Raw genomic sequence first — 22,670 nt, forward strand, 5'->3', positions numbered from 1 at the left:
TTAACACCAAGATCCATGGGTATGCCGTAGCCGTCCTTTCGTGACATAACGGATAATCGAGATGCTGACCCCGGTCTAGAGAGTCAGGAATAATGGCTGAGGGGTTTCGTCACACTGACCATGCTTCAGCTCATAATCTGGAGGCCTTCGGGCTGAGCAGCAATTGCTTGGTAGATGAAGGCCCAATGGGGCTATAGTTTGGTTTAGTTTAGGAGTGTTTGTAAGATTATAATTATACATATTTCAATTTTGTGATGTTCAGCCAAATTGTTGATGGTTTTCATTCGTTCCCGGATTTTCTGTTTTCCCGTGTTGTATGTTTTTTGTGTTGTTTTTTCGTGGTCCCTCCAAAAACAGAGAATTGAGGTTCCACTGTATATGCCAAATAAGAGACATGCTCGATGTGGGATAAAAATTGAAGTAGTAGACAGCAAACATAACTACATAATCCATACAGAGCTGAACAGTGGAAAACACTTTTTAGCAGATTGGACTGATCCTTTCACAGAGAAAGTTGTCATGCATTTGTTGAAAACCTGAAATCTTTCGAACAAAGGAAACAATATTTTCACTGACAACTGCTACACAAAAATACCCTTACTGGTAGCAAAAATACGTTTTGCTCCTGACACCTTTCTTACTGGCACAATAAGTAAAGAGTCTAAAGATCTATCAAAATCAGTTCTAAATACAAAACTTGCCCTCCCTCCCCCCAGACCTCAGTATATTTCAGGAAAAAAGACATACTTTTGGTAGGATACAAAGAAAAATAGTCATGAAAACTTGTTTATCTTATAACAACTGGCTGTCATGCAGAGGACAAAATCATTCAGAGCAGAAGGGGGAAGGAAGAAAAGAAATCTGTTCTGATCCATAAGTACAATTTAAATATGAGGGGAGTATACTTCAAGGATAAGTCAGTGTAACATGTGACAGGGCAACAAGGAGGTACTGGGGGGGGGGGGGAAATCTACAACATGTTGGATATGGTCATGTTTGATACCTACATTCTTTATAGTTTGAACACTGACAACCCCCTTGAACGTGGCGAGTTTATGATCAGCGTTGTTGAGGGCCTTGTAGAAGAAGAAACTGTTCCGAATATTCAACCTGCACCATCAGGAGACCTGGGTCATCAGCTGGTACACCTCCCAGGAAAGAAACTGCGCTTGTGCCTTGTCTGTTCAACTGGAGGGAAAAAATCACACAGCTACTTCTGGTGCCCAGGATGTAATATTTTGGTGTTCATCAACACTGCTACCATAGATTACGTTACTGGAGACCTATGAAGGCAGGAAGAAAGAGAAGCCACCCAGAAGATGTCGAGGATGAGTCTGACTAGGCAGTCCTGTGTTTGGAGTGATGTGCTTGCGTTATATTATTTAGTCCTATTTATTTCTCTTACCTTTTAGTTAGTTAGTGAAAAGTGTATATATTCTTGATCAGTAGGGCTCGGATCGATATGGTTGATAACATTTCCAGATATGCTTGAAAACCATATGTTATATGCTTGAAAAACCCATTATATGTGGTTAAATATACAGAACATGCTCGAAAAACACTGTAAAAAACTGTAAAGGAAAGTGAAAAGAAAAAACCAATAACATATCTTTATATACGAGCTTTATTTTCTAATTGTATTTATGATACACTGCGATATACTCGCATTCAAGTTTCAAGTATATATATGAGAAGTTTTCTTATAAAAGTTACAGTTTAAAAGTTCATTTACAAAATGTTCAGAATTAAGCGAGTCAATGAAGTAGATTTGCATGGGTCTGTACAACAAGAATTTTTTCTATGTTTTCAGTTTTGAATGATTTTCTTAAATAAGCCAATAAAAGTTTCAGTGATGAGAACAATCTTTCGACGTCAACTGACACAAGAGGTAAATACTTGAATGATGCTTCTACTTGTGCAGAGTAGTTCGGAAAATCCTCTGGCGGTGCAGACTCGCCACGCAGCATCTTCTCCAAGTCCAACGCTGCACTCCAACCGGGATTTCGAGCCAGCACGAACTCCATCTTTTGTTTCACGGTTTTACCAGTCTCTCCAGGCCACGAGTTGGCTTCTTGGATGACTCCTTGTATTGTAGCGACCATTTCAACCAACCCCATCCCTCGCAGTTCCAACTTTAGGATGGCCTCAGGAATGACGCTCATGTAGGTTTTTATGAAAGTCAAGTCATTTTAAAAGTAGCCTTAGCTTTCACGATGTTCTTGCTGTCTGCCTCATCAAACGTATTGATCACCTGGAAAAAATATAATTGAAAAACATTAGCCGAGGAGAATAACTGAGAAAATTACAAAATTAGCCGCGTATGATGGAGTAAACATAAAAGGTATGAAAAGAATGAAAGAGAAAACCTTGAAAATGAGAAGATTTTAAACATTTCAAATAGGCTTACCTCTTCAATTGCCCTATGATTTTCAGCGTAATACAAGGCAGCCGAGATCCAAGTTCCCCATCACGTCAGTTTGGGCTGGGGAGGTAAAGGTAGCTCTGGATGCATCGTCTTGAAGGCAGGAACACGAGAAGGAGCCTTGACGAAAATTTTCTTCACTGAAGAAAGTGCGCTATTGACGCTGGACGATTTTTCGTGCAGCTCCTCAGCAACTCTGTTCATTGCATGGGCAAGACAAGTAACATGTAACATCTTCGGGTAGAGAAGCTTGACTCTTCCCAGCCTTAATCATGTAGGGAGCAGCTTCAGTCACCAGTGCGAGTACTTTGTTTACCTCCTCATCTGAAAAGGTTGGCCACAGCAAGCCTGAAACAGGAATGCATCAAATGAAGGGTGAACTGTTCAGTTAATGGGATTCTGACGTGTCGTGTGACTGTAAGAGATATTTAACTATCAGAACTATCAGTCTTCACTGAGCATACGTAGAATGCATTGAAATTATAGCCAGACTGTACTTATTCTTCTTTAGCAAACCGTTCGAAAAATAAATTAACAAAAATATACTTACGCAGAGCTGCTTGCACTGTTTGCGCAATGGTACCATTGTTTGTCACATCTAGCTCCCTGCACAGAATTAGGTGGCCTTGCCCCACTTCCCTGGGACTGAGTTTTCCAACAATAACGTTGGCCATGTATCTTCCACAACTGTCTGTGCTCTTGTCGATAGATAACCAAATTGGATGGCTCCCAGTGTCGTCCCTGATTGCGTGTAGAACCTGGTGAAAAAGTACCTGAATGAATATTCTTCATGGAATGAAGGTTTTACCGAGAGATTACCTTCATTACAAGAGAGCCAGATCCATGTTAAAATTACTTCTAAATTATTTAAACGAGAATGCGGAATACGGCAATTGTGCATGAATTCATACCTTTTCGTACTCTGAAGAAATGTAATTTTTATGTAGGGTCAACTCATGAGGCAATTCTCTTCCTGCAAAGTTCTTGAAGAGAGCTCTAATCTTAGCATGTTCAACCTTGTAGAGGGGTATGTTGGCACTTAAGAACGCCCTACAAACTCTGGAAGAGAACTTGTCCGAGTGTTGTTGCTGATTGAACAAAGGTTGTATCAGCACTTGTTTCTTCGATTTCTTTCTTTTTTTTTTTTTTTTTTTTCCGACTTTTGCTGAGTGCCCACTTGCGGCTTTATTTTGGGGTAATTGAAAACCCTTCGAAATCTTGATCTGAAAATAAATAGGTAGGTACGCATAAGTGAGAAATTTATTGAATGAACAAAAATAAAGCATTGTGGACTATGAAATTATTTTCAAATATTGCAGTAGAGATACGAGCACCCTCTCAACGATCCCATGAAAAACCAGCAAATCCAAATGTCACTTTCCGCCTCGGAAATGTAAAATCTGAGGATGTAATGAGTCTACACTCCGAATTCTTAGACTTCTCTCTACTTACCTAGTAGGTAGGCACCGTATGCTGCACATACGGCTTACTTTAAGTTTCAACTGACCAGTAATATCTTTAAGAACGTAGATGTGAAAATGTCAATAAGAACTTAACTCTTTTTCGCACATTTTGCAGAAAAGAATTTTCCCGTCAGTAGAAAACGAGTGAGGGTCTTCCTTTGCACATTGTTGGAGTAAAACACTCAGAGATTCCTTAACTTTAGGCATCGCGTACTTAGAAATCACAAGAACTCGATAGGTACATACGGATACAATTACGAACTGAGAGTAGAATGCAGAAACTTCACTTGACCGGGTTGGATCTTCCACCACTTCATGGGAAAAGCCACCTAAACAATACTGGTTCCCAAAATAGGCATACCACTAAAATACCTCACATTTCAAAGTGAAAGGATGCTTGGGGCTTCCAGAGCTTATCTGACGAGTCGCATTCTAATCCAGCAGAGGCAATTTAGGGTATGTGAATGACCTCACTAAAGGTTAAAAACCTGCGGTTCTATTATTCGCACCAGACAGGCTTTTCAATAATTATTTCTGTTTTCGAACCTTAAGGATGGTCAAGGCCCAAATTCAGGGGGGCATTCAAAGAAAAACAAACTATTTCGACGAAAACACAAGAATATGCATTTATATGCTTCTGTTCTGAAAACCGCGGGTTGTATGCATTTATATGCTTGATAAATTTAAATTCTGTTGGTCCCAGAGAGATGAAAATACCACCAAAAGGCTTCTTTCAGTGTGTACTATTCAGGAAAGAAATATGCTAATATGCTCGAACCCGAGTCCTATTGATCACATAAAATGGTGTACATTTGGTATATAACATAACAGTGATCAAGCTATTTTTTGTTACCTCTGTGTTGCCAAGAACATCATGGACTACTTCAACATTTTTGTTTTGTGTGTAATACACCCTTAAGACATGAAATTGGTGAGTTTGGTTCCTTATTATATTTTTCTCTATATTTTTGTGAATAAAATGACATGCAGTACTTAGGTGTTAGTCAACTATTTTATTTTGTGTGATTTTATGAAAAGATGCTTGTAAAACTCCCAGAAATGCTTAGTGGTTGGAGGTAATGGGGTCACCAGTTGCAGGGTTAAATGTTCATATATAAGCTGACTTTATTTGTATGTGGATTGTTCTTCAGTTCTTGACCCTGTTCTTCATGTGGTCTGAGTTTTGGCCTCGTTCATCTAAATCTTTTGTAACGCCCTTCATCCAGATTGTGGTGGTCTTGGATTTCTACGTGTAATCCCAGATTCTATTCTTCACTCTGTTGTCAGTCATCCCGTGGACATGCTGGCAAACTTCAGATGCATTTTTCTCATTTCATCTTTCAGCTCACTGGTCTTCATCCATTCCTCATTACTTCTTTTCTTCGAGATGTTGCTTACTAAATACAAATTATGTTACAAGTGTTTATTTATATATCCACCTATTCAATACAAAGAGATCTTTTTAGAAATTAAATATTATTATAAAATGTTAAGGGACATGTTTCGGGCATATTAAGGGCATCATCAGCCTCAAATTTAAACCTGTATGGTGAAAAATCAGGATCCTGATTGCTCTTACAAGCCATAAAAAGAGGATATCATTATAGGTGTCAGTCTAAACATACAAAATATTAGAATGTCCTTGGCTAAAATTGCAGTATCCAGCTGCATGTCATAAGTTCACTCCCATAAATTGGCCACATTTCACAGTTTAATTTACAGAGCTTTAAAAATCCCTCTAACACCCAAGAACCTTCAAACAGAACTAAATTATATAAAGGATTTAGCAAAAATCAATGGATATAAACCTGAAATGATTAACCGTTTAATAAATAAGGTCAAATTCAAATTAACAACAAACCTCATCCCTGACAAACCCAAAAAATCCAAATTCGTTACCTTCACCTACAACAATCCAAACGTTCACCAGATCTTGAACCCAATAAAAAACAAAAATACCAGTATAGCTTTTAGAACAACAAACACTAACCAAAAATTATTTTTTAATCACAACACAGTCAATTCAAGCAAAAACATTTACTCAGGATCAGGCATATACAGGCTCACATGCACGCAATGCAACGCCTCTTATATTGGTCAAACAGGCCGGAGTTTTCAAACTAGGTACTTAGAACACTATAATGCCATTAAGCACAATAAATTTTCAGCAATGAGCTCCCATATGAAAGAAACAGGACATCACTTCACTACAATAGAAAGAGACCTCACAATTATTAAAAGAGTAGACAAAGGAAAGTTGATGAATGAACTTGAAACCATCTATATATTTTTGGACCAACACTACAACAAAAATCTAAACCTCAATGATTTAATTGAAGTCAAGAATCCATTATACGAAAGTTTACCCAAATTATTGCAAACTCTAAATTTAAAACATAAGTACATTCTTAAAAATCTTAAGTTAACATCTTCTAGAACCTCCACTACTTTAACTAACTTGACTCCCTTCATGCCCGCCCCCACAATTCTCCCGCAACCCAACACGACTCCCTCCCTGTCCGACCATGTAAATCTCTCGCAACCAACAACACATAAACTTAACGCTCCGCCTACCCCCTCCCCTCAACCACACCCTCCTCCGCCAATCTCACATCGATACAATACCAGAAGTACAAGTGTCAGTCATTCAACGCTACCATAGCAACTGCATTAACAGTCAAAGAAATAAATGAACCTACACATAACGTTATTTTTCTTCAACTAACCTTTCCATAACTGATTTACATCTTCACAGACGAAAGGGTAAGTGTTTTTATACATTTTCCATGTTTTACCTTTCTTTAAACCCACATTCTCTTCAAAAATACCTTCCTAAGCATTCACTCTCCTCTTGTTACAGACTTCACACCAAAGAGCTCCATCAACGTCGATAAACCTTCGACTTTCGTCCTTCAAATAAGATAAATACATCTATAGACTACCGAATGCTTTTTTCTTGCTCCCACAATTACGTAAGGAAGACTGTTATCTTATCATAACACATTCGACTTTCACTCCTTCAGCCAGTTAAATAGACTATAGGCAGCTGAACAGCCATTTAAGAGATCTGTTGTCTTATCACAACATACGATATTGACATCTGTAACAGTGTATCAGCTTTGCTTTAGCTTATCATTTCAAGGAGGCACATTTCTGTTTCATTATAAAGACTGAGCTGTTTACTGCCCTACCCCAACAAGTTTTTCAACGCTCCGGAAAGTATATTCATGTGAACTTATGACATGCAGCTTGATACTGCAATTTTAGCCAAGGACATTCTAATATTTTGTATGTTTAGACTGACACCTATAATGATATCCTCTTTTTATGGCTTGTAAGAGCAATCAGGATCCTGATTTTTCACCATACAGGTTTAAATTTGAGGCTGATGATGCCCTTAATATGGGCGAAACATGTCCCTTAACATTTTATAATATTTAATTTCTAAAAAGATCTCTTTGTATTGAATAGGTGGATATATAAATAAACACTTGTAACATACTTTGTATTTACGTACATTTCAATACGGACCTAACATGAGAATTATAACATGTAATGTAAAAGCCAACCAGGCCTATTATATGCTAAACAAATTTCTCAACCTGAAGGTTAAGATTAGCAGTTTAAGTAAAGACATAGCTTTCCTAAAAGAATGTCTGAGACTACAACTAGTACCAAGATTCTTAAGACATGTCCAAAGGAGAAACTTATCAGCTCGTAACTTATTAAAAACCCAAAACAAAACTAATGAAATCTGGCTTAAGGACGAAATAAAAACTTTCTATAAGAAGAAGTCACTCTTAAACTTACAACTGTACAAGCTACACTTATCGGTGTCGCAATATGTGAACCCTATAGAATGGAATTCATTTCAGTTACATGTCGATTATAAATTAAGTGATATACTAAGCAGAAAACAATTCACATTAGATAAAAAACTGGCTCACTTAAAAGAAAATCAGCTACAAGCACCCATACACTTAAAGAAAAGAGTTCCTTCTTTCAACAACTCTCCCGCCGTAGTTAACTTGACGAACACAAGCTTCTCAGAAAAAGAAATGGAACTTTTAGGTAAAGGTTTAAAACACAATTGGCCTAGTACACAAAAAGATAACGATGTTATCACCACCATAGCAGAAGTCAAGACGAATAATTCAAAACTTCCTCTTGAATTACAAAATGACACTAGGTACGAGATAAAAAGAAACTTCCAACAGTAATTGAAGGTTTAAATAAAGACGCTATTCTCAATCATTCAAAATTAATTAAAGAGGTAAAAAACAAAGTAAAAGATAACAACATAATAGTAACTAAAGGCGATAAAGGAGGGACTACTTTTTTAATAGATAAGAAAGATTACATTGAAAAAACAGAAGAATTTTTCACAAATGAAACTTACACAATAGTCAACAAAGACCCCACAATAAGAATCCAACGAAATTTAAAAACACTATTAAAGAATTCCACATTTTTACTAAATGAACAAGAACAGCAAAAACTAATCCTTATGAACCCTAAAACCCCCACAGCCAGAACATTGACTAAATTACATAAGAAAAACACACCCATACGCCCAATTATCAACTGTAGAAGTAGTCCGACATATAAAACCTCAAAATATATCCACTATTTTCTAAAAAGACATTACAGGTTCAACAATAAATCTCCCTTAAAAAATTGAATAGACTTCTGCAAAATTTTAAAAAAATTCACCTTACTACCAAATCACATTATGTGCTCTTTTGACATTACTAATATGTATTCTAATGTACCAACTAAGGAAACTGTAAATATTATCAAAGACAATCTCGCAAAACACAGCAACCTCAGCAAGCTTGAGTTAGAAGAATTCATAAAAATCCTAAAATTTGTGCTAAAAAACAACTATTTCACCTTTAATGGTAAAATTTACCACCAAGATGGCCTAGCTATGGGTGATCCCTTATCAGGCATCTTAGCTGACATCTATTTAGATTCTTTAGAACATCATAAAATAATAAATAAAATAAAAGGCCTTAGCTTATGGCTTAGGTATGTAGACGACACATTCGTAATAATCAATAAAGATCTCAATAACAGTACCGATGTTTTAAATTATTTAAACAACCTAGACCGAAATATTAAATTCACCAAGGAAGATGAAGTCAGTGGATCCTTAAATTTCCTAGATCTCACAGTAACTCATATTAATGCCAACTTCGATTTTAAAATTTACAGAAAACCTACTCACACCCCATTAACAATCAAAAATACTTCTTTACATCCTAACTCCCATAAATTGGCCACATTTCACAGTTTAATTTACAGAGCTTTAAAAATCCCTCTAACACCCAAGAACCTTCAAACAGAACTAAATTATATAAAGGATTTAGCAAAAATCAATGGATATAAACCTGAAATGATTAACCGTTTAATAAATAAGGTCAAATTCAAATTAACAACAAACCTCATCCCTGACAAACCCAAAAAATCCAAATTCGTTACCTTCACCTACAACAATCCAAACGTTCACCAGATCTTGAACCCAATAAAAAACAAAAATACCAGTATAGCTTTTAGAACAACAAACACTAACCAAAAATTATTTTTTAATCACAACACAGTCAATTCAAGCAAAAACATTTACTCAGGATCAGGCATATACAGGCTCACATGCACGCAATGCAACGCCTTTTATATTGGTCAAACAGGCCGGAGTTTTCAAACTAGGCACTTAGAACACTATAATGCCATTAAGCACAATAAATTTTCAGCAATGAGCTCCCATATGAAAGAAACAGGACATCACTTCACTACAATAGAAAGAGACCTCACAATTATTAAAAGAGTAGACAAAGGAAAGTTGATGAATGAACTTGAAACCATCTATATATTTTTGGACCAACACTACAACAAAAATCTAAACCTCAATGATTTAATTGAAGTCAAGAATCCATTATACGAAAGTTTACCCAAATTATTGCAAACTCTAAATTTAAAACATAAGTACATTCTTAAAAATCTTAAGTTAACATCTTCTAGAACCTCCACTACTTTAACTAACTTGACTCCCTTCATGCCCGCCCCCACAATTCTCCCGCAACCCAACACGACTCCCTCCCTGTCTGACCATGTAAATCTCTCGCAACCAACAACACATAAACTTAACGCTCCGCCTACCCCCTCCCCTCAACCACACCCTCCTCCGCCAATCTCACATCGATACAATACCAGAAGTACAAGTGTCAGTCATTCAACGCTACCATAGCAACTGCATTAACAGTCAAAGAAATAAATGAACCTACACATAACGTTATTTTTCTTCAACTAACCTTTCCATAACTGATTTACATCTTCACAGACGAAAGGGTAAGTGTTTTTATACATTTTCCATGTTTTACCTTTCTTTAAACCCACATTCTCTTCAAAAATACCTTCCTAAGCATTCACTCTCCTCTTGTTACAGACTTCACACCAAAGAGCTCTATCAACGTCGATAAACCTTCGACTTTCGTCCTTCAAATAAGATAAATACATCTATAGACTACCGAATGCTTTTTTCTTGCTCCCATAATTACGTAAGGAAGACTGTTATCTTATCATAACACATTCGACTTTCACTCCTTCAGCCAGTTAAATAGACTATAGGCAGCTGAACAGCCATTTAAGAGATCTGTTGTCTTATCACAACATACGATATTGACATCTGTAACAGTGTATCAGCTTTGCTTTTTCTTATCATCTTCAAGGAGGCACATTTCTGTTTCATTATAAAGACTGAGCTGTTTACTGCCCTACCCCAACAAGTTTTTCAATGCTCCGGAAAGTATATTCATGTGAACTTATGACATGCAGCTTGATACTGCAATTTTAGCCAAGGACATTCTAATATTTTGTATGTTTAGACTGACACCTATAATGATATCCTCTTTTTATGGCTTGTAAGAGCAATCAGGATCCTGATTTTTCACCATACAGGTTTAAATTTGAGGCTGATGATGCCCTTAATATGGGCGAAACATGTCCCTTAACATTTTATAATAATATTTAATTTCTAAAAAGATCTCTTTGTATTGAATAGGTGGATATATAAATAAACACTTGTAACATACTTTGTATTTACGTACATTTCAATACGGGCCTAACATGAGAATTATAACATGTAATGTTGCTTACTTTTCTGAAGCCTGATATCTTTCTCAGGATTTTCTACTCTTTCTCATCTTCTTAGCTTCTGTTTTCCTGTAGCAAGTTAGAAATTTGTATGCATATAATGTGTGTGGTGTTTTAGTTTTATTCTGGTTGATATTGACTTCTTGTTGTGTATGTTTCGGGTGAGCCTGTATGCAATTTCCAACTTTGTTAACTGCAATTTGCCTTCTGATTAGAATTAAGTGAGGATGTTTCCCCAGTTGTACTTCGCCTTAAAACCTTAATCACCACCACTACTACACCACTGTCTGTATACAGATCTGATCTGCCAAATATTTTGGATGCAAGGATAGCATTTGGTATTGATCTGTAGAAATATTACTTCTTAACCCCATATTTCAACTGAAAATTAGATGTGGCTGTATTGTGACCTGTGCTATGCTCATTAAAATTTAAAGTACATTCTTTCTGTTACCAGGTAAGCTGTGGCCTAGAGAACTCTCAGGACGATGCTGCAGAAGGAGAAAAAGTTCGTGGGAATTGTGTTGTTTGTAACAACTATGTTGAGCACGGTACAGTGCTTGCTACACTAACCAATGTCTCCAAAGAACGCTTACACGAGAAGTTAAATAGGCTGGTCACAGGACAAGATGCAATAACTGTCAAGAAAGATGGAGTTCTTTGTTCCGTTTGTACCCGTCTTCTTAATTATATGGATCGCATTGAAGTGGAACTGTCAATGTTGAAGACTGCACTCATCAACTGCATGCGCAAGAAACGTGTACTCAAGCAGGATTCAAACAGTTCAAGCCAAAATCATCATTCCTCAGGTACCCTTTATACTCACAACCTTTTTCAAAGAAAACTGTACTTATGTAACTCCATTTTCTGGATTTAATTTGATCTTGTTGTAGTTTAGTAAGTGCACATTTAATCAGTTTATCCCTGGTATAAACATATTTATTATGGAGCGTATTGGTGCATTTGACTTGATGTTACTTTAAAAGTTCAGTTTAGAATGAAGTACTGTCAGTTAAAAATAAGAATACATTATTTTTATGTGCTCATGTAACTGCCAGCCCTTGGGAAACTCCTTCGGTATTGCCCGGAAGGAGTGAGTGAGGGAGTCAGGCCAGAGACCTCCCAGCCGGCCCGAGGGCATGTGGCGGCCTCTGCTTTTTTGGTGCTTTCAGTCTGGTGTGTCCGTTGACTTCTGGAAGGCAGAAACTAGAATGTTCCTCCTGTGGATGCAGCCTGAAGATTCTGGTGCTTCATCCCAAGGCATATAAAAACAGCCTCACTACGAAGATACAGTCATTGTGTGTTACAGGAGCTGAGCTGGGAGTGTTGAAAAAGTATCATCATGGCGAAGTGTTGGAGCAGTTGTCGTCGTGGTTGTCATGGAGTAGTGTGTTGATAGTATTGTTGTAGGAGTGTTGGTGAGTAATTGTTGAGTGATACGTGTTGCAATTTAAGAATCTCATATTTGGGTTGTTCCGCATCGACTGTTATTGAAAAATATATAATTAGTCCACCTTAGTCAATACATGAATGTATCTTCAAAGAAACTAAGAAAAATCACATAGCAAGTACGTTTTGGCCCCATTAGGCCATCTTCAGCCGTAAAAATAAAGTTACTAAAACATAACCCTAAAAGTCCTATCAAAAATTAATCTTGAAATATCTTATCTTGTCATATCGTTAAAAGCATAACCAAAAACACCATATAAAGGAACGTGTAAAGGCACTTGTTCTTGAAGCCTTAATGCAAAAAATGACAGCATATTTCAGTTTTCATTTTTTCTAATTGTCAATTTCGAAAAGTTTTCTACATGACAATTGTGTATTGATGTATCTTACAAATTGGTATATATAACCACTGTTCACACTTCTTAAGTAATTTCTTAAGACACAGTTTCCTTTAAGGCTCGTTTGTGTATTGACTAAGGTGGCTAATTATATACTTTTCTTTTGATAGGTGTTGAGTAGTTCAGAGTGTGGTGCACTTGCGTGGATTGATTGTGTGAGTTATCTGCCTCGTATGGAGTCAAGCCAAGTGTATAGCCGTCATGTGTTGTGATAGTCAGCAGACTTGTGTTGTTTGAACCCAACTGCAGGGAACTGCTGACCGAAGAGACTGGTGCATGCGTAGCCAGGTGAAAGGTGAGGCCCAGCAATCAAGATTATGGAAGGGTTGCCCATTCCAGGTAAATAACAGCCTGCTTGAGACCTACTGTGAGGACTAGACATCTGCAAATAGCTATTAATAAGTGAACTGTTGTCATTCATTTTTGAGTATAATTGTGTGTAGTGTATGTGTATATGTTTGTACTAACTGGGTCATCCTAATTAGATCAATAAACTGGTCACTGTTTTAATTGGAATATATTTTATTTAATTTTTTTTCACAATATTTCATGATATTACAGTTGGTATGGAGTACTTCTTCGATACAAGATATGAAGACGTGGCTTCATATATACACATTTGTACTTAGAAAGCATTTACAATAACAACTTATCATTCATATGGTGTAGTCATGCAGTGGATATTCCATATTTAAGAAATTATCATCATCGGATGAAACTATACTTCCCTGATTTAAGCGGGAGAATCCTGATTTTTTGTCCTTCCTCCCGCTCTCCTGATCGCAGAGATTTATCTTGTGATTTTCAGAGTAGATTTAGTACTCCCATGTTGTTTGAAAATCCCACGTTTTCACTTGTTCTTTAAGTACCTGGTGAGAATTGATGTTCATTGCCCACGGATACAACCAGCCGGTGGTGATGTTAAATATGACAGAATTTCTCATGTAATGCTTTTAATTTTATGATTTCCACATAGCAATTCTGACTGTGAGGCTATTTTTAGCATACAGTGGAAGTCTTCTATAGCAAGTACAGCATATAACGAGAACCCCATTATAACAAGTTTTGTCTGTCCCTTCAAAAGTCCTATATTAAACTGTGTATTAACCTTCGGTTACAGCAAGAGCCCTATCACTGACGCATCCGTTATTACGAGCGATTAAGCGTGCACGATTTTTTTCAGTACTGATATTTATGCACCCCAGCGATTATGTTGCGTATGATCGATCACCTTCGGTATCGTTTCCTCGCTATGTCCCTTAGCGAGCTCTCTTGTCGACATTCGAAAACGATGTTGGAGTTGATTAGTAATACCGGCGACTGCTGTTCCGTAAAGAAAATTCGAAATGAAAGAGAACATTTTCTCTTAATAAGTGCGTAAATAGCGTGTCCGATATTTGTTGTTAACTCTAAAGGCTAAATAGATCTCTTAATTTTAATGCCAAATTCTGCAATTAAGTAAGAATGGGATACACCTCAAGGTACGACAGAGTGCATCATTGATTTCAGAGGTTAGTTTATGTTTTCTCGCGCCTGGTTAATTACAGAAAGGTTATTATCATGTAAATTTATAGCCAGAATGTTATCATTTCTCTAATAGTGCTGGAAGTATGTTTTCATCATACGTATATTACGGTTAAGTTAGGATAGGTGACTCTGTTTGAATAAGAAAACTGAAACGTTTGCCACAAAAAGCGATCAATCATCTTCGGAACAGTATAGTTTTCTCACTGTACATTTGCGAGCGCTCTCGTCGACATTTGAAGGCGATGTCTGAGTCGATTAGTAATACCTGTCAACTGCTGTTCTCTATAGAAAATTCAAAATTAAGGAGGATAACATGGTTTCGTAATAAATGCGTATATAACGTGGCCGATAGCAGTTGTTAACTCGTTAAAAATAAAGGCTGAAGTAAATGATCTCTTAATTTGAATGTTATATACTGAAATTAAGTAAGAATGTGATACACCTCAGGATATTGCAGAGTAAATCACTGATTTCAGAGGATATTTTTTCTCAAGTCTAGTTAAATTTCGGAAAGGCTATTTATTCATATACAGATAAGAAAGGATTTCCACCTTATCAATACTGTTTATTGTAAAAATTTTATCTTACAGTACCAGTTTCGACCTTATCTGGTCATCATCAGCTGAACATAGTTTTGTACCTTTACATATATGTTGGGCAATAATTGACATTACTCTGTCTGAAGAGAGATGCCGTGAGGAAAACAACATATCTGAATGTGTCCGAATTGGGCATGCTAAATACTGTATAAACTGAATGTGTGTTATCATTTAGGGCACGTGGGTATAAAACTGTCTTCTTTAAGACTTGGAAGTTGACTATGCAACCTTTTCTAATGCTTAAATCTTAAGTTGTATTTACAAATACAATAAACACATTAAAATACACTAAACACATTAAAATACATTAAAATAACGTGTAAAAACACTCCATAGGTTTGAATATGCGTGTCTTGCGTATATCTTCATTTGACTCCCATGTTTGAGTTTTTATCCATAGTTGTGCATGAATTGGTGCTTGTGATCGTAGGTAATGATGTGGGTCTCTTAAAATGTCCTATTATTCGCTAAAAAATGTTCATATGTACATATAATAAAACACTTCCATTGTTAACAAGATCCGGTTATGTGGATAGAGGTAGGTATGTGCAGCTCTGCTGTAAGTGGAGTCTTGTTCTTTGAGTTGAAAGCAGATGATGTAGTCCTGGTCATTCATGAGTTGTTTAATATTACATACCTGCCATCTTTCCCGATTTAGGCGGGAGACTCCCGATTTTCGACAGTTCCCCCCCCCCCCCCCCTCCATTATTCTATTATTTCTCCCGATTTTAGGTTATTTTTTGGTGAACTTCAAACATTTGTTTTTAAATCCCGCCATTTCATCTTTGTATGCCAGTGACCGAAAGTCCGTCGCTCATTGGCCGCTTTCAAATAAAATATCGACGTTTATTAATAATGGTTTAAAAGTACATGACTGATTCACATGTGTGGAGCATGAGTTCATACTATTTTCGGAAGGCTTATCAGAGACCGATCATCGCACTCACATACTTCCGGTGAGGGAATTGAGATGTAGCCTCGTGTAGCAACGTCTGGGTTTTGAGATATTAATATTATAATATATACCATAGTACTCCTGTATTGCGCAAAACATGTGAAATAAGCAGTTTTGACCAATTGTATCTCCTGATTTTTCCTGATTTTTATATCAAAATCTCCTGATTTTTGGTTTTGTAAAGTTGGCAGGTATGATATTAGTTTATGGTGGAGGCTCCTTCCTCATCTATACCTGTGTGCTGGTGTTACAGTTATCTGTGAAAGATAAAATAAAGTGTAAGTAATGAATTGTAAATTGAAGGATTGTCTTAGGGTGTGTGCTGATATGGATGTGAACTTACTATTGTGTCGTGGCTGGGTTGCATTCCATCTGAGAGCTTGCCGTGTGCTACTTCGCGTTTGCCTTAGGCTTGTGTGTGTGCTGTTGTGAGGAGAGTGAGCGGAGGGGTAGGGAGAGTTGCTATTGTGGGGGTAGGGGTGGAGCTGGTCGTGTCATTCGACGGTTCTATGGCACATGTTATGTTCTGTTTATTCATTATTTTAAGGTAGTCATTTTTTTAGGACAGGGATGACTTTATTGAAGATGATATTAGTTTTTTCTGTAATTTAATTTATATTGAAATTGGGATTGGTGTATTGATCTAAGGATATATAAAGGATATATTGGGGCAAGGGGCCCTTGGGATTTATGTTTAGTATTTTCATGTCATTTTTGATGTTCGTGAAACTGTGTTTATATTCTTTGATGTGCTGGCCTATTGCAGAAAAATGATTGTACTTTATAGTGTTCAAGTGTTCATTATATCGAATAGTAAAGTTCCTTCCGGTGCGTCCAGTATAGCTGGTCTCTCAATTGTTACACTTGATGCGGTATACTCCTGATTGGTTGTATTTGTTGTTGCTATTGATTGTCTTGACATGGTGTAAAATATTAGTACTGTTATGTGTAGTTGCTATTTTTAAGTTATATTTTTTGAAAACATTAGTTATGTGTGCGTTGTCGAAGGTAAGTAGTATGTAATCTTTCTTAGGTTTGTCTGTTTTTGTCAGTTTGGTTTTCGGTTGAGATTTGATTTTGTGAATAATTTTATTGACCATTTCTTTCTTGTATCCATTGTTTTTAGCTGTGTCTTGTATTAGTTGTGATTCATTGTTTAAATCTTCTTTTGATAACGGTATATTAAAGGCTCTATATATCATGCTGCAGAGGTGCCAACTATTACGGATTGTCCTAATGATTACGGATTTCACTTCACGATTAAGGCATTACGGTCGAAGGGGAAATTATTACGGAAAAGCAGCATTGTCACGATAAAAATTCATTTCTGTGAAAAAAAGGAAAGAAGTAAAAAAAATGTTCAGTCCCTTAGAGCATTGCTGGTCAACCCTCCTCGTTTCAATGTTTGTAAGTTGGCAACTAAACATATTTGGCAGTTATTTGGTCATCACTTCCTTTTGTTTCCCGCGAGCATTGTGAAATCATGGCCACCTACATAGATATACGCTGCTCTCTTAGCTAGAATGACGCAGGAATGACGTATCAAGTCGGCCACAAGGTAGGCTCTACTCCTTGCTCTGCTGTTCTGGAGTGCGCGGTTTGTTGTATGCTTAGAACGAGTAGTATATTTAGCGCATTTCAATTCTAATTATCCTAGATGTTGATTCGAAAATTAGTGATAGGTTTTGTGAAATGAAGCGGAGCAATTGTCAAATTGCATCTTCTTCTAAGAAGACAGCAGTGTTACAGAAATATCGAGACGGTTACACAAAGGAATGGCCATGCTTACTTGCCTCACATGTTAGTGAAAACCACGTGTTCTGCAGTGTGTGTTCGTATAATTTCTCTGTGGCTCACGGTGGACGAGATGATTGCAGAAGACACGTAAAACATCACACATACGGTGAATAAAAATTACAAAACCAGTCTGTTTTGTCGTTCTTCGTAAAAAGTAATGAAACTGAGGTGACAAATGCAGAATTGCTGTTCACATCATTTCTTTTGGAGCATAATATTCCGTTATAAGTTTCAGACCACGCTGGAAATTTGTTTAGATCAATGTTCCCCGACTCTAAAATATTTTGGAAATATGGTTCTGCAAGAACTAAAACCTCTGCTTTAGTTCAATACACGGCATCTGAGGCAAAAAAGGAAATAAGTGAACTTTTACAAATAACACCTTTTTCTTTGGCTACTGATGGTAGTACGGATTCAAATGCAGTTAAACTTTATCCTATAGTTGTCTCTTTCTTTAATGCTCAGAGAGGTCAAATATCAACTCTTCTATTGTCACTGTTAGAGAGTACCGACAATACAGGTGAGGGAATTTTCTCTGTTATTAATAGTGAATTGTCTTCTTTAGCCATTCCATAGGAAAATTGCATTTCTTTTTCATCTGACAATGCATACACAATGATAGGGGCAAATAAAGGTGTTGCCAAATTTGTGAAGGACAGGCATTCTTCTGTTTATGTCCCGGGTTGTTCATGTCATCTCATACACATCTGTGCACAAAAAGCAGCAGCCCATTTGCCAGTCAATGTAGAGAACTTTTTGGTTCAGTTATATTACTATCTTGATAAGAATTCTAAAAGGCAAAACACGTTGAAAGTTTATCAGACTGTTTGTGGCACAGAGGGTCACAAAATTTTGAAATATGTTAGTACCCGTTGGCTCTCGCTTCTTCAGTCTGTTGATAGAGTTCTTGAGCAGTGGGAAGCTTTGACACTCATGTTTTGTAGTGAGACCCAACATAAAAATGAGACCACCAAGCAGTTTGAAACTGTGAAATCTTTCATACAAGACCCACACACAAAACTGTTTTGCTGCTTTCTTCAGAGTTCACTTCCTGTTTCTAACTCTGTGAATATATTTCTGCAACAAGATGCTCCAGCCATACATCTTCTTAGGAGGAAACTTACTGGTCTTTTAACTGACCTATTGGTCAGATTTGTTCAGCCATGTTCTCTTCAGTCAGAATCTACCTCCCTTTTGAGTGTTGAATTCAAGAGGAGGAAATACCAGAAAGCCAATGAGGACTTGGAGCAAAAGCTAGGGCATACTTGAAAGATAATGACTGTGATGAAGAGATGTTTTATAATGTTTTATAATTCTGTAAGAGAGTTTTATATGGCAGCTTGCAGTTACATTACCAGGAAATGTCCCCTTGATGATGAATTTCTTCATCATGCCGAAGTTGTAGACATCTCTCTCAGAATGAAGGTTTCCTATTCATCTCTTGAATATTTTGTTCAAAGATTCCCAACTTTGGTCAAGGAAAATGAACATGACAAACTTGAAGAGGAATTTGCAGTTTACCAGTGTGATACTTTCCCTGAATATATTGTACATGGACCTAACATTGATGTGAATTGGGGCAACATTGCAGAGCTTAAAAATGAAAGTGGACAAATTAAGTATAAAACCTTAAGTAATGTTGTATTTGCAGTACAACGTGTACCTCATAGTAACTCTCCCACAGAAAGAGTTTTCAGTGTTGTTAGGAAAACATAGACAGAATTCAGGCCTACATTTAGTACATCTACACTGGAATCGCTTGTGGTTCTGAAGACGAAAATATCATCTCAGGGGGAAGTATGTTTCAAGAAAACCTACACCGAAAAGCAGCTGCTGGGTGCGAAACAAGCTACAAAGAATTTTTTATCACAGGACTAACAGGTAATGAGCAAATTTTATTGTGTAATATGATATACTTTAGAATAGATTGCTGTAGGAAAGGGCAAGCGGGGTGCTTTGTATTTGACTCGTAAACGTTTTGTCGGGGGGGGGGGGGGGTGGTGGAGTTAAAAATGGTATTACAGATAACCCACTTTAAAGGTTGGCACCTCTGCATGCTGTAATAAGCTGCTTTTTTATGTGTATTGGGATGGGTGGAATCTATTTTAATCATGTTTGAAGTGTGTGTGGGTTTTCTATATATTTTATAGGATAGGTGGTTTTTGTGTCTGGTTATTGTTATGTCTAAATAGTTTAGGGTACGGTTACTTTCAGTTTCTTTAGTGAATTTTATTTAGGGGTCTATTGTATTAAGTTTGTCTAGTATGATGTTTTTGTCAGTGGATCTGTTGTCGATGATGACATTATACTGATGAGCCCAACTTAGCACACTGGTGTAAAACGCTGACAACCAGGAATGAGTTAGCTGGAAAATTTATAATGTCCAATAACGGACCATTTATATTGGTATTATAAATTTACTCATTCGGGACAAATATTTCAGGTTCCGTATGGGAATCAACATCTATATCATCTGATGGCCAGGCAGGCATCAATTTTTGGTAATGAGACGAAGTCTCTCATAGTGCATCGGCACTGCCGGTGGCTGGAAATAGCCTACGCAGTGGCTTCCATGGTATGCACTAGCCATGCTTCTTGGCGGGTGTGCTATTTACCAACTGATGAGCCCGAATTAGCACATTGGGGTGAAACGCTGCCAACCAGGAATGAGTTAGCTGGAAAATTTATAATGTCCAATAACGGACCGTTTATATTGGTATTGATAGCCTGTGTCGTGATTTGAATATCGATGTCGGTGGTTGTCTTGAACAAACCTTTAGCGAGGTACCTCCGTAGTTGGTTCCGCGACTGGATGTACGTCTAGATCTACTCCGTGGACCAAAAGTGAACACGGATTCCTGGGTTTATCGGAGGTATTTCCAGGACTTCGTTCACCAATATCCGGCCGCGAGACATACCTTTAGGGATGATTCTAAAATCGGAGATAATGTTGGTTGCCCTTTCGTCGCTGATGATATGAGAACGAAGATCTCGCTTCCTAGTGTATGTAGCGTGTATATTTCGAGCTTTACGCAGTCTTAGAAGCTCTGCAGTTTGCACTGTGTGATGAAAGAAGCCACTTTCTTATGTGTACTGATTTGTTAAGCTCTCTGCAGTCTATTGAAATCTGTTTCTCGCAACAACCACTGGTACAGCAGATTCATTACCTTCTATTGTAATTTATAAGCTTCATGTCCGTATTGATAATTCACACAAATGCAAAGAGGAGAAGAACTCCACTTAATATTTGTTTTTATTATTATTATTATTATTATTATTATTATTATTATTATTATTATTATTATTATTATTATTATTATTATTATTAAAAACACAGGACCGGTTTCAACCCTAGCGGGTCATCCTCAGCTGGACATGCATACACATATAACACATCGTACAATTGCAAACATTACCATATTTAGAAAGGAATATCATGTGACGGTAACATGTCAGGTTGTACTCATGAGTAGGGCATTCGTCAAATTGCGCATCTGAAAAAAAGTGAATATTCATAAACTTAAAACTAACTTATAAGTATTCATAAAATAAAAAAAACATATGCGTAAAACTCTTTCATGCTTGTGAATGTTCGAGTTCCTTGCACTGTTTCTTAATTCTTCAGTTTGAGTGCTATCATTAAATCTAGTTGTCCACAACTGTGCGTTATATTAAAAACTCAATGGCTTGAATTGTAATCTGAGTTACATTTTAAAATACCAATATCTCATTTACAACAAAAAGAATCTTTCCATCAATGTCAAACTAAGACATTATGATGCTGTGGTAAAACCAGTGATTCTGTATGGGGTAGAAACAGCAACACTAACGAACCTGGAAAAACTATTAAAGATTGAAAGGAGGATTTACGGCCCACGGGTGGTAGAGGGAGACTACAGATTACGATCAAATAAGGAGATATACAAAAGTACAGAAGATCTGGAAACAGCAATAAGGAAAAGACGGCTGCAATTCTATGGACACATGGTCAGAACGGATCCAGCAAGGTTAAATAAACAAATTTTTAATAAAATATACAACTTGAAGAGCCAGGGGGGATATGCCAAGCAGATGAAGGAAGAACTCAGGAGGTTAGGAATTGGAAGTGAAGTGTGTCATCATAGATACCAATTCAGGAAAAGACTTTCCAACATAAAAGTTTTTGTTGAAGAAAAGAAAGAGCGCAGAGGGGGAAGATGGACTGAAGAGAGAAGAGCGCAACATTCTGAAAGAATGAAGGCACTGTGGAGAAAGAGGAAGGAAGAAGGGATGATAAGAAGGAAATGAAGTGGTATTGGCGTGGTCCTAACTTTGGCCAGTTCGTAAGAAAAAAAGAAACAAGTATTGGTTAGGTGGAGTTCTTCTCCTCTTTTCATTCATGACCTTCTAGCCAGTTTAAGTGATGCTGGCGCCAGAATCACTTTCTCGTGGCTTCCAAGCCATGTTGGGATTGCGGGAAACGAACTTGCGGATGAAGCTGCAAAGGAAGCGGTACTTTTACCCCCAAGACCTGTCAGTGTACTTGCTAAGGATATTTGTTTTTAGCTACTGTACGTCGAACCATCTTGGCGTCCTGGGAATCGGAGTGGCTAGCTATCTGCACTCCCAACAAGCTGAGATCAATTAAGAAGACATCCTCACAGAGTTCTCCGATCTCTCTGGCCTAAGACGGAGCTTTGGCCTTCAGGAAACACTCAAACGCATACTAGCCGATGACGCGACTACTGCTGATCTCGTCACCCGCTTTATGTGTGACAGTGAATTAATCAAGGGTATATAATTACAAGTGTACTGTTACTCAGGGAACATTAGTAATTTTTCGGCCCAATTCAATAAATGTTTGTTTTATTTTGTACTGCGTTTCCTAATTCCTTTGTTGAATAAATAATTTTGTTTTTATTTTAAATT

The 22,670-nt window shown here is 37.2% G+C and overlaps 1 protein-coding gene across 2 annotated transcripts in view; it reads left to right on the forward strand.

Annotated features, from left to right (window-relative positions):
- The window catches only part of LOC136883495 (uncharacterized), a 63,478-nt gene that overhangs the window by 34,193 nt on the left and 6,615 nt on the right, over positions 1–22,670 (forward strand). For both annotated transcript variants that reach the window (XM_067155845.2, XM_067155844.2), the window contains exon 5: positions 11,495–11,846. In XM_067155845.2, the coding sequence (XP_067011946.2) occupies positions 11,495–11,846 (352 nt within the window). The remainder of the gene's footprint in view (positions 1–11,494; positions 11,847–22,670) is intronic.

The sequence above is a fragment of the Anabrus simplex genome, chromosome 11 (assembly GCF_040414725.1).
Source record: "Anabrus simplex isolate iqAnaSimp1 chromosome 11, ASM4041472v1, whole genome shotgun sequence".
NCBI lineage: Eukaryota > Metazoa > Arthropoda > Insecta > Orthoptera > Tettigoniidae > Anabrus > Anabrus simplex.